Below are 13,791 nucleotides of genomic sequence, written 5' to 3'. Positions count from 1 at the left end.
AAGAAAAATAAGGAAATGTGGTATGATTGTCAATGAGACAAATATCCAACAGATTCAAAATGACATGGCTGCATTGGCAACTATAGGTCACATTATGAAAACCAGAAAACCAATGGCTAATTTTTGATAGAATTTTTTTTTAAAAATGACAGACAAGTTCCAAGGACAACCCCATGCACTGAATTACAGGTAAGTCTATGTGCAACACATGTACAAAGTGTTAGTAAAAATTTACCATCACAATACAATTTTTATTATTATTTTTTTTCATTTCTCATTGCACATTTTGGTAGACATAAAATATATGAAAATAAGTCATTTATAAATTTTGAGAATATTAGATTTACAAATAATACTTATGGCTGAGAATAGAGAGGAAAAAAAGCCATGCCACCTTGCCTTATTCCAAAAAATATAAATCAGGTTGAGAACCAAGACTTATGACTTAAAAGATTGTTCCTTCAACAGTAATTCTAATACTACCCAATTCCACTGAAATAATACCATTATAGGTAATTTACCATTTAATAATGTTAGGAAGTTTGACCTAGTAGAGTGGGGTGGGGGGGGGGGGACAAATGTCAAGTAAATATACATAATTGTGATTCTGTTTAATTATGGATGTATGAACTGTACATGTACAAGACATATAATTGCATATTTGCATGCATTGTGATATTTGATTGACAAAACAAAATATACACATCTAAAAAAAAATACAAGTGATTTTCTTCAATAACATTGATATTTTCAATGCGATACATTTTTTTTTATATCACAGTGAGTGTAAACTACCTCATTGTCTGCAAGTGTATTCTGAAATTCAAATTATGATTTAATTTCTTATTTTCATTTCTGTACTATTGGTTTCATCATGTAAAATATCTTCATATAAATTAATTCCAACTAAGTTTTGTTGGCACATTAAGAAAAAGATCTGAATCAAACAATCAAATAAAATAATTCTAAACAGTTTTTTTTTAACATTTTTAGGGGTTTAAACAGATACTGTTCAGAAAGGACTTAAGGAAATCAAGACAAAATATCCAGAAAAATAAAATCTTTAGAATCATAGATAGATGTATAAGAAATCAAGTAAGAAAACTTTTTAATACTAGTTTATTAACGGCTGAGGTCCAAATGTCAAATAAAAATCTGAGACCAAGTTTATGGTGATTCTTGGTGCATTCAACTATACAACCAAGTCCTTCTGACATGAATGAAGATGGGGCCAATCGTGTAATTCTAGCACACCAGTGTCTACTTACCAAAGTATCATGCATGGCTAACTCATGTTTTAAATGCTGGATTTCTTTTTCTAACCTTTTGCATTGTACCTGAAATTATATAATTTGTAAATATAAAGTTATTATATTACTACTCTTTGTATTACAGAAATCATAGCGTTTGCAACTAAATGATAGCTTCTCCTCCAAAAGGGCTTAAACAGTACTGTTTATGGTAGTAATTAATTTTAAAATCTTAGATAGCGAACATTACTTTTCATAATTGTGAAATAGAAGACTTTTAGTGCTAAATTTTTCCCCCTCATATGTTTTTAATAAAAATACATGTAATCCCAAAAAAATTACAGCTCAAGCTGACAGAGATTTGGCCCGATAAAAATATTTCAAAATTCTAATAATGATGTAGTGTTATTTTCATTCTTTGGTACATTATGAAATGGTGAATTGAACAAAAATACTGTTTCTCAGATTGTTTAAACAAACAAACAAAAACAATAAGCATTAAATTGTCCATTCTCTAAAAACTCTAATGATATGAGAAGAGCATGGAGAAAACCAAAACGACAACAATTATAAGGACATTACTTTTTAAGACATCCTCTATAGTTTCAATGATTCTTCTGTACATTTTATACATAAATGTTGGTGCATGAGGGTTAAGATGGGAGGGCTTCAATTCTTTATTTTTTAGGCCATTTTTTTTCCTTTTGAAAATTTTGTTGGCCCATTATTCTCTAATCATTAAAATTTAAAACCATTATTCTCTATTTCTAATTTCATGGCTAATTTTACTCTATTCTTTAACTTTTTGCCCACAAACTATTCTGTAAACCCAATCCAGACCCTCATGTACGAGTTTTATTCCTTTGCAATGACTACACCATAGTTGATGCCACATTTATAATAGTTTCAGATATTAAAATTTCATTTAAAATCAACTCACCACAGGATCTATAATTTCATTCATCGAGGGTTCACTGGCAACACACATCATTCTGGTAGCAAAACGCAATGTTGATACCTGAAAAATACTTCTTATTTATTTCTTGGCTAAAGTTAGTGGTCTTCCTGTTGGTAGCAGCATTTTGCACATTTTTCATTATGTGTTATAATTTGTATGGCATACTGTTTACATAGGTAAAGGGGAGAAGTTTGTGACCCCGTAGAACTGGTTTAGCCCCACCACATTTTGTGCCTGTTCCAAGTCCGGCTATCTGGACCTTGTGTTGTTCATTGTTGTTTGTATGTCTGTTAGGGCTATTCCATTAAAATGTATGTGGGAGGGTAGGAAGGGAAGTTTAATTATTGAATGTAGGTCATGGGTCTTTTTTAAGTATGCATCTATTACCACTATGCAAAATTATCGAAAAAATGGTTCTTGGTTGTAGGGATATTTTGAAAGTCCCTTCCTACCCTCCCACATACATTTTAATGGAATAGCCCTTATTTTGGTCTGTTGTACTGTCCAGTATTTTTTGTGCTTCCTTTAATCCTTTTTCTGTATCATTCTTGTCATTTAATAAGAAAGTTCTAACTATAAATAAATTTTTTTTTATCATTTTATGCATATTTTTTTTGTTTTTCAAAGTAGAAAGAATATCTCTTAACTAGATTAACCATGTTAATCAACACTTTTTTCAAATAAGGTTGTGTAGAAACTTGATAAATTAAGGATTTTTGTCAGTTCATGTATAACTAAAATCCTTGATTGGTGATGTGTTTTATAGCATAAAGTTTTCAGGCCCTCACAAGTAGGAGAGTCGTTCACATGGAGGGATGGAATTATTCAGGTTGCAGTCAAGAGGTTCCATAAAAGATAAAAGGATCGTTAAGTTTCTACTTACTGATTCCTCTAATTGTTGTTTTTCTCCCCATATATTAGCTATCAGGAGTGTATTACAATTTCCACCAATAGAATCTTTGAGACAATGTGTTAATTTTGACTGGCGAAAAGGAATATGTTCTCTACGCCGATCTGCTAATGCTACAATGACTTGTTCCAAAAATGTCAATGATTTATTTATGTACATTGCCTCTTGTTGTGTTTTTCCATCAGACTGAAAAACAATAATGACATTAAATTTATATGCTTAAATATACGCTGAAGAAATTTCTAGATACATCGTGATTTATCTAATGCTTTTTGTTTTAATCTCAAATTATTGATGTTATTATAAAAAAATTGTCAAACATTTATGTCCTTCAGGGCCCGGAGATGGTATAAAATATTCTTCTTCTTCAACCTGCAAAATGATTTGAAGAAAAATTTGCTCTTACTTTTAATTCCAATATATTTTTAATATATCTCTCTTTTTCTAGTTTCTTTGTCTAATGGTCTTTTTATTTGCAACTATTTCAATGAGCAAATAGTCACATAGATATGTTTTAAATGTAACCATGGAAGCTGTTTGAAAACTGCACATCATGAAGAAACTTTATAAATTTGTCATTGGTCATCAAACCATTGAAGTATTTACAATATTAAGGATGTTCGCTACTCAAAATAACAAGCTTTTTAAAAGACTGTTATAAATTGATAGCATATAAATAAAGAAACTAAAAAAGCAGAAAAAAATTAAGGGTCTGTGTGCTTGTTTTCAAGATATAAGCCATTGAAAATTTGGCAGATAATAATTCTCTCTACAAATTCTTACATTTAACATTGGCACCTTTTTTCTTTCAAAACGAGGAAAAAATAACAAGGATTTTATAAGATTTTCAAAGATGGCATTTTAAACTATATGTTATCAAATTATGGAAAGAAAACTAGGGGTTAGTGGGAATTTTTTTTAATGGCACTACATAGATAAAACCAGAGGATTCCGAATATCTGGCAAAAATTTAAACACAAGAGGAGCGAACATCCTTAAATTTTAAACAAAGTCTGCTTAATTTATGAACAAGTAAATAAAGCAATGTAACAAACTACAAAACTAAAATATTGTAACACAAATCTTGAACAATTATAAGTAAATATATACAGCATTTTTTTTCATAAAAATAAATCATTTCAATTATATCTTAATTAATGAGAGACATTTCAACAAACCTTAGTTTTACTCAATCTTTCAGATCCAGCTAAATCAACAAAATTCAATTTAGAAACTGTATATCTAGCATTAGACTGCACTCTTGATCTTGTCTGTAAATAAAAATAAAATGTCCATAAATTAAACAATTCAAAATGTGCTGCTATGTGTTATTAAACTACTATACAGAAGAAATCAGTTGGTTAGAAAAAGGGTCTAAATGGGGAATGTTCATTTCTGTATTCTTTAATTTTAGTCAATTTATTTCTATTCTTTATTTTTGGCCCATTATTCTCCATTCTATAAAGGGGCCTAGGTGGCCCAGTGGTCTAAGTAGTTACTACTGTAATCACTAGCCAGTCAACACTGAGGGTGTTAGTTCGAACCACACTCGTGCGGGTGCACTCGACTCCAATCTTAATTGACTAGGATTGTCAGTTTTCCTATCCAAGGTCCGTGGTTTTTCCGGGCACCCTGGCTTCCTCCACCATTAAAAACTGGCCGCCACGAAATAGCCCAAAAGTGGCGCTTAAAAGTGACGTTAAAACACCAACAATCAATCCATTCTATAAACAAAATCCAGACCCTCAGAAAAGTACAGACATTAAAGACATTAATGTATTGAAAGGTACCAAAAGCATTTATTTCTTAGACCTTGACTTTAAACTATATTCAATATACACAAAGGTATAAAATATGTGTAAATCAAGAATGTGTCCATAATAAGTACACAGATGCCCCACTCACACTATCATTTTCTATATGTTCAGTGGACTGTGAAATTGAGATTAAAACTCTTATATGTTAAAATTAGAAAGATCATATCATAGGGAACATGTGTACTAAGTTTCAAGCTGATTGGACTTCAACTTCATCAAAAACTACCTTGACCAAAAACTTTAACCTGAAGCGACCAAAAACTTTTACCTGAAGCGGGACAGACTGTCGTAGGTGGGGCATAAAAACAGATGTATGGATTTTAAATTTTTACACTCAAGAAGTTAAAAATTGTTATGCAACAAAGCAATCTACATTTTTGTGATTTAGAAAAAGGAAACCTTGCAAGGACAAGACATTTATGTGTACCAAGTTTACAGAAAATGTAACAGTTAAAAATGTGACAAAATTCTTAACTATTGTAAAACTGACGCAAAATGCTAGTAAAGTTTCTAAATAAAAATTTTGAACTGTGTGTGCAATCGTTTAATTAAAGTTAGCTACTTTGTAGCCTTCAAATATTAATATATAGGCGTATCATGCGCTCAGCGCGGCTATATATTATGGTATACTATTGTCCGTCAATCTAGCGAGTGTAAAACAGAACTATAATACTTCTTACCTAAACACTATACAAACTATCAATTTTACAGGACGCTTACAATTTTTTATTTATCATTTTCATATAATTAATAATGACCTTGCCAGCATTTTAGAATTATTACAGAAAATGTTTATAATTAATATTATGATCAATATTGAGAACTGAAACAATTCTTAATTATTTTTGTAAACTGTGCAAAAACAAGGGAAATCACTCTAAACAAATTTATTCAACTATTTTCTAAATTGGTGATATTATACTTTTTCATGCACTTTTCCAATTATTTACCCTAGAAGAACTACTAGGAACTATAAAAGAATAAAATGAAAAGTGAGTTCTTAGTAAACCTGAATTATAAAATAAATAAAAATTATATCATAAATTTTAATGAAAGTTCTGAAATGATTTCACCAAATAAAAAAAGTCTACTTCTAAGAGGATTTAAAACTTCTTTCAGTCATATAACTATCGACATACAATTCAGAATGAAGCATATCCAGATCTATTCTATGTATAACCTAATTTAGACCCCCTCCTTTCAAAAGTTGCTGCATGCCCCTGAAAAGACACAGACAATTTTTTGGGGGATCTAAAAAAAAAATAAGGATTTTTGAAACATAACTTACCTCAATATAAAGAGTAAATATGCAGTGAGACCTAGAAGACTGTGCATTCAGTGAATGGGCTGCAATGGCTCTGTTAGTCTCTCCCTGAAAACATAGTAAGTTAAATTATATCTGCTCCCCTAGCAATATTTATAGAAAAACACATCAAAGAATTTAAATATAGGAATGTAGGAAAACATTTAACAAGTGACCGAACAACACATTAACTCATGAATGTGCATAGTGCATGAGTTTTGATATTTGAATTGTTTGATTTAAGTTATTCTTTTTATTACATTGACCATAAGTTTTTTTTTTAATCGAAATTTAGTATATTAAAATAAATTACAAGGAATTTTATCTGTTTCTACACATTCTCAATTTATTTTGATGCAATTTTTTCGACAAATTTTTTGACAACACACATAGCTTATATATATAAAGTTATACTATGTCAGAGGAGAGAAATTATGAGATTTATTTCACATGAGAAATAATAGGATTTTATTCAACTGGGAAATCATGGTATTTATTGCAACAATTTTATAAAGAAAAATAATTTTCTTCTTTTAATTTCTTGGTAATATACAGTCATACTGAAAGTAATTAAAAGACATACCTTTTTCTATTGATGCTTAAAAAATAATAAAGAATCACACAAAAATTGTTTACACAATATTGATGTAAATGAAAGTAATTTTTTTAAATGATAAATATTCACCTCAAACAAGTAATTGAGAGCCTCCTCTTCATTCTGTGTGAGATGACAAGATAATCCTTTAACATAGACTCCATACTGATTCTCGGCTACTGACATTGTACCACCATTTTCTTGGTTAATGGCTTCAGGTAGTGTTGCTAACAAATCTACCATAGACTCATTGTAGATTTCCAAGTACGAAACTCTATTAAGAACAAAAATATTAGAAACTAAATTAAAACCTGGAAAGGAGGTGGTTTAGGGCTTAAAACAACTTTCTTTAAGTTATCTTTGTTTTATTTCACAGTTAAGGATAGTTTAAACTAGAACACAAAACCATAGTACATGCATGTATATCATTTATCATTAAGATGATTGTGTAATTTATAGATACTTGAAAAAGTTTGCCTTTGGTAACACATGTATATTGCTGATATTGAAGTGTAAATTATGAGCTAGATCAGTGCTGCAAGATGGACAAATATATTGGATCAATAATAACAAACATTTCTATACTGTTTAAATGAAACAACTTATATATGGTGATACATTAAGGGGATGTCACTGTAATGGACGTTTTGATTGTCTTTGGCATAATTCTTTGTAAGAATCCTGGTTTACTTGAAACCTGACTTTTTTATTTCTATATATACGTACCTCATGATAAAATTTAACAAAAAATGACAATTTTGGAGAAAATTATATTTAAGCTGTAAACCTCTTCTTTAGACATTATGTATTCATTAGCATACAGACCTGACAGTGATAGAATATTCAGGTCTTTCCTCGATCTCTCTGAACAGCTGTGATATGGATCGGGGCAGAATTCCTCGCTGCTTGTAACTTTCAGTAGCACCAGTTATTGTGAATGTTTTCCCAGCTCCTGTCTGTCCATAACACATCATTGTTCCTAAAAAATATTGGTCATTAATAAAGCCCTGTTCATGTGTCTTTCATATATTTCTTAATAGTTTATGAAATTTTTGTTGCATATGCATTTACCCCATATCCCTTTTTCTTCAACAGTGCTTAGGTTTTAGAGTAAAAAAAAGAAGGGGTAAGGTTACTAAAAACACATATTATATATTTTGTACACAACTATATAAACATGTTCTGTTTGTTTTTTGGGTAAAAAATAAGTCTGCTTGACTAAATAACTAAGGAAATTAATATCTTTTTTAAATTAGCTTCCAAGTCAATCCCCAGTCATAGAACTATCTTTAAGTCAGGTTACAGAAGCTGGTGAGCCTAGTGTACAGTTTAGCAAAAACATCAGCAAGGTTTTTCCTTTTTTGATATAAGCTAGACTTACATAAACACATGTATCGGTCTTTCTGTTGATCTTTCAACACTGGCCAATGTCCAGTAAAATGTGAATATGTCTAGAAAAGGGACGTTCTTTACGGAACCAAATGACCAATCAGAATCATAATACCTTCAGAATCTAGTGCATGTATGTAAATGTTCCGTTAAGTAAAGCCTGCTGTTAGAGCGAATTTCCTAATGCTTGTAGATTAAGACTTTGGTTGGCTTAGATATAAGAAGATGTGGTATTGCTTGCTTTGTTTGTATAAATGTTTGCTCAAGCATTGTGATTAAGATTGACATCTGTAAACAATATGAGTAGGCGGAGTTAAACCTGTATATAGTTAAATTTGATTATTTGATAATGTCCAATCAAATCTAAATATAATGTATACAGGTTTGACTCCACCTATTTATATTGTTTGCAGACGTCAATCTCAATTACAATGCTTGAGCAAACGTTTATACAAATAAAGCAAGCAAGCCAACCAAAGTCTTAATCTACAAGCATTAGGAAATTAGCTCTAACTTAACTGAAATTAAGAGACCTTTGAATTCAATGAAATATACTTACCATTGTAACCATCTAGTGCAGATGTAACAATATCTGAAGCCACTGTGTCAAAGACATGATCCTGGCTAGCATTATGAAAGATACCATCCAGTCTAAAGGACCAGTCTAAAATCTGGTTATTGACAACTCCCTTGGCAGACTCTTTCTTCTGGTGTACATTTACACTCTGTCAAATAGAAATTTTTTTTGAAATCAACAAGAGGATAAGAAAATAAATTAAAGTAAAATACAGATCATTAATTAACAAACATTGAATCAGTGTTGATAATATGTGTCAATTAAAAATGTGACCAACATAATGACATAAAGAATATGCAGTTAAAAAGAAAAATTATCATTTATCAAAGAGGGGCGTAAAGGGGGGTATCTGCACGGAAGAACGCGAAATAAAATTGCCATTTCACGATGAACGAACAATTAAAAATTTCTTGCACGTTGATCTTTTTACCGATTTCACGAAACACAGTGAATAACAAACCTTTTTCACGGCTGCACATGAAATAAAAATGGCAAAACACGTTGCACGAAAATAACCCTTTACCACCTTCTATAATGTATCAAACTATAGAAAATATATTTTGCATAAAAGCCTTTTATACATGTTTGAAAGTATTGAGTAACTTTATATGTTTATTTCTTTTAAACAAAAAAAACTGACGGTTTTACCAATTCATGTTGACCTGTATATATACATTGTATATTGCATTGATTCTAAAGACTAATTTAGAAAATATAAGTTTTTCAAAAGACTGGTCTAGCTTACCTTTCCATCTGGGACAAGTTCTAGATGTTCTGTATCAAAATAAGCTGTAGGTCGTACTCTACACCATACTTTTACACGTTGGTTCTTACTTGGTTTCTTTTCAGGTTTGCTGTAGGTGCTCAAACCTGAGTTCCCTCGACTATACATCCTGTCAACTAATCTAAAAATAGAATTAATTTGCAGTGTATAAAACCTTTAGCTACAAATAATTAAATATGTTGCAACGACTTTTTAGCAATACACAACAAAGGTCAAGATTTAATGGACTGATTGTTAAACACCACTTTCAGCAATATTGGCTTTATAGTGGCAGTCTTTTTTTATTGGTGAAGGAAGCCACTTTCTTTATTAACCCCTGTAATGCACCAACTTAAATTTACTTTGCATTGATGCTGGCAAAATTTGAAAAAAGTTGCCATGTGGATCTCTTCTTTATCTCTAACTTATCTGCCTCAAGAGCACATACATAAGAATGTGCTTTTTTCAAATGCTCAAACAACATAAGGAACTTATTTATAAAAATTAGTAGATGAGGTATGATTGCCAATGACACTATCCACCAAAGTTCAAATGAAGTGGATGTAAGCAATTATAGGCAACTGTACAGCCTTCAACAATGAGAAAAACCCATACCGTATAGTCGGCTGTAAAAGGCCCCGACATCAAAAATATGAAACAATCCAATTAATGAAAAACAAAAATTGACAGACATGAACCAATGACAACCACTGAACTAAAGGTTCCTGACTTGGTACAGGCACATGAAGAATGTGGTGGAGATAAACATGTTTGTGAGCGCTCAACTCTCCCCCTAACCTGGGACAGTGGTGTAACAGCAGAACATAAGAACAAACCATAAAAAGCAGTTGAAAAAGACTTAACTCATCAGACTGATACAAAGCAGAAAAACATCAAACATAAACACACTTAACACAGACAGGACATGGCAGGATATTTATCCATCCCTCATCCCAAACAACAAAAAGGACAAAAAGTACAGATCTGAGAGTACTCACAGTTACTGCAGACAGCTAAATCAAAGCCAATAACAACTAATAAAAAAAATCATGTATCTAAGACTAAAATATCAATCAGTACACATCCAACATCCAATGGATTTAGTGTAAAGGTGTCATTAACAGTCAGATCGTAAGTTAGTTCACTTCTGTTCATTTAGCATTATTGATTACTCAAAGACTCAGGACCAGCAGTGGCGTAGCTAGGCGGAAGGTCGGAAGCCAAGGCTTCAACATCGTTTTGATATCATAAAAAAAAAAAAAAATTAAACAAAATTTTTTTTTTAAATAAAAAAAAAAAAGAGAGAGAGAGAGTGAAGGGGAAGAAGAAATATAAGCTGTGCGGTTAAATAAAAAAAGTTGTTGAAGTCAACGACATCACTTCTCAGATTCCCGGCGTTCGTTTCCATCCCCTGCGCTTTATTTGAATTGCAACCAAAAAGGACAGGAGGCTTGCATTTGTGTTTAAAGTCACTGGTGAGAGAGATTGACTCTTTTAAAATTCATTCAACTGACTGTATCTACAACGTGAAATGTTCCTCGAACAATTACCCTAATGAGTTTGTATTTTTGAAATAAAACAGGACTGTATGCAGTAAGTCAACTATATTTGGAGTATGGAAATGTTTTATGATGTACATGTCAGTCTGGCAGGTTTTATTTGACCTTGACCTCATTTTCACATTTCATTGCTCAATGTTAAGTTTTTGTGTTTGGTCTGTTTTTCTAATACTGTATGCAGTAGGTCAACTATATTTGGTGTATGGAAATATCTTATGATGTACATGTCAGTCTGCTAGGTTTTATTTGACCTTGACCTCATTTTCATGGTTCATTGCTTATGTTAAGTTTTTGTGTTTTTGGTCTGTTTTTCTTAAACTTTAAGCAATAGGTCAACTATATTTGGTGTATGGAATGATTGTAAATTAAGGTGTGTACAGATATAAGAAGATGTGGTATGAGTGCCAATGAGACAACTCTCCATCCAAGTATGTCTGCCTGGCAGGTATCATCTGACCTTCACCTCATTTTCATGATTCATTGGTCAATATAGAATTTCCATGGTTTGGTCTGTTTCTTTTATACTATAAGCAATAGGTCATCTTTATTCTGTGTATGGAACGATTGTATTAAATGTGTACATGTATTTCAGCCTTGGTTTATCAGATCTTGACCTGATTTTCTTGGATCATAAATGTTAATGTGATACTTATAGTAAAACTTTATATGTAGGACTATCAACATAAAATCAATGGTCAGTATAGTAGGCGAGACATTTCAGCGTGTGCACTCTTGATTTTAGTTTATTCACTGACAAACATGGCAGGAAACTTAGAATCATGCATAATGTTGTACAATGTTGTAGCAAAAATATTGCTCAGCTTTAACACGATGTTTGCTTAATACAGTCAAAGGCAAGTGTGTGCCACCACTATATATCTATTCGTTCGTCTATTTCCATTTAGTTGAACTCGTAAGTTGTTTTCCGCTGCCCATCAGTACGTATAAAAAGAAGAAGATGTGGTATGATTGCCAAAGAGACAACTCTTCACAAGAGACCAAATGACACAGAAATTAACAACTATAGGTCACCTTATGGCCTTCAACAATGAGTAAAACCCATACCGCATAGTCAGCTATAAAAGGCACCGAAATGACAAATGTAAAACAATCCAAACAAGAAAACTAACAGCCTGATTAATGTACAAAATAATGAACGAAAAACAAATATGATGTACAGCAACAAACGACAACGAGTCGACTGAAACTTGGGACAGGCACATACAGAATGTGGCGGGGTTAAACTAGTTTGAAGGAGCCAACTCTGCCCTTACCTGGGTACCCACTTTAACTGGATATATTGTTTACATTTTATCTCTAAACAATTTAGAATGTGGTGGTTTTTGTCGAGCCTTCGACTTTAGTCCAAAAAGCGAGACATAGCGATCCTACATTCCTTCGGCGTCGTCGTTGGCAGCGTCCACAAATATTCACTCCGTGGTTAAAGTTTTTAAAATTTTAATAACTTTCTTAAACTATCCTGGGTTTGTACCAAACTTGGACAGAAGCTTGTTTATGATCATAAGATAGTATCTAGAAGTAAATTTTGTAAAAAAATAAATCCATTTTTTCCTTATTTTACTTTTAAATGGACTTAGATTTTCTGCCAGGAAACAACACATTCGCTCTGTGGTTAAAGTTTTTAAAATTTTAATAACTTTCTTATACTATTTTGGATTTGTACCAAACTTGGACAGAACCTTTTTTATGATCAAAAGCTAGTATCTTGAAGGAAATTTTGTAAAAAATAAATCCATTTTTTCCATATTTTACTTTTAAATGGACTTAGATTTTCTGCCAGGAAACAACATATTCACTCTGTGGTTAAAGTTTTTAAAATTTTAATAACTTTCTTATACTATTTTGGATTTGTATCAAACTTGGACAGAAGCTTGTTTATGATCAAATGCTAGTATCTAGAAGGAAATTTTGTTTTCTTCCAGTTAACATTACATTCAGTCTGCAGTTAAAAGTTTTTAAACATTTATTAGATTCATAAACTATCCTGGATTTTTACCAAACTTGGACAGAAGCTTCTTACAATCAAAAGATAGTATCAAGAGGAATATTTTTATTGATGTACTTCCTCATTTTTGTTGAGCCTGCGATTAACAGAAAAAGTAGGCGAGACACTGGGTTCCGCGGAACCCTTACGAATTTTTCTAGTTATTATACTGGTCTTAGTCAATATAACTTTTTTTACCCATCTGGAATCTCCTGGTTTTTACTGTTTCTCGGAGGAAAAATATATAATTTTTCACAAAAATATTTGACCTTTGTATCAAACAAAAATGCTTTTGAATCGACCTTTACATTCAATATTTTCAGTTCATATTTGTGGGTCTAAAACCCTAAAATCCAGAAGCTTCTGGGGGGCTTCACCGAATTGGGCTTCACCTTCGACATATGTCCAGCTACGCCACTGACCAGTTAGTAGAATAAAGACATATTACCGATCCTAATTTTGTGGATTATTGTAGACAAAATCAATAGCCAGCATATAAACACATTAGGCTTAAGATTTTGTCAGCTTTTGTTGAAAACAGTCAGTACTGTATTTTTGACGTCAGCGCTGTGATGACCTTATAGCTTCTTTTCAGATCAAACACAAGTATCATTGCAAGCGTACATTTTCTAACGTAGGCTAAGTTTGTGTCCGATATAACCATG

The 13,791-nt window shown here is 31.8% G+C and overlaps 1 protein-coding gene across 5 annotated transcripts in view; it reads right to left on the bottom strand.

The window, feature by feature from the left end:
- Positions 1-13,791, bottom strand: part of LOC127718120 (kinesin-like protein KIF9) — a 45,895-nt gene that overhangs the window by 31,658 nt on the left and 446 nt on the right. For all 5 annotated transcript variants that reach the window (XM_052224073.1, XM_052224068.1, XM_052224072.1 and 2 more), the window contains exons 2-10: positions 9,545-9,704; positions 8,782-8,947; positions 7,659-7,812; positions 6,924-7,107; positions 6,224-6,307; positions 4,297-4,389; positions 3,092-3,304; positions 2,191-2,268; positions 1,269-1,337 (exon numbers count right to left, since the gene is read on the bottom strand). In XM_052224073.1, the coding sequence (XP_052080033.1) occupies positions 1,269-1,337; positions 2,191-2,268; positions 3,092-3,304; positions 4,297-4,389; positions 6,224-6,307; positions 6,924-7,107; positions 7,659-7,812; positions 8,782-8,947; positions 9,545-9,691 (1,188 nt within the window). In that variant the 5' untranslated portion in view covers positions 9,692-9,704. The remainder of the gene's footprint in view (positions 1-1,268; positions 1,338-2,190; positions 2,269-3,091; positions 3,305-4,296; positions 4,390-6,223; positions 6,308-6,923; positions 7,108-7,658; positions 7,813-8,781; positions 8,948-9,544; positions 9,705-13,791) is intronic.

The sequence above is a fragment of the Mytilus californianus genome, unplaced genomic scaffold, assembly GCF_021869535.1.
Source record: "Mytilus californianus isolate M0D057914Y unplaced genomic scaffold, xbMytCali1.0.p SCAF_10, whole genome shotgun sequence".
Lineage (NCBI taxonomy): Eukaryota > Metazoa > Mollusca > Bivalvia > Mytilida > Mytilidae > Mytilus > Mytilus californianus.
This window is presented reverse-complemented; position numbering and strand designations above follow the sequence as displayed.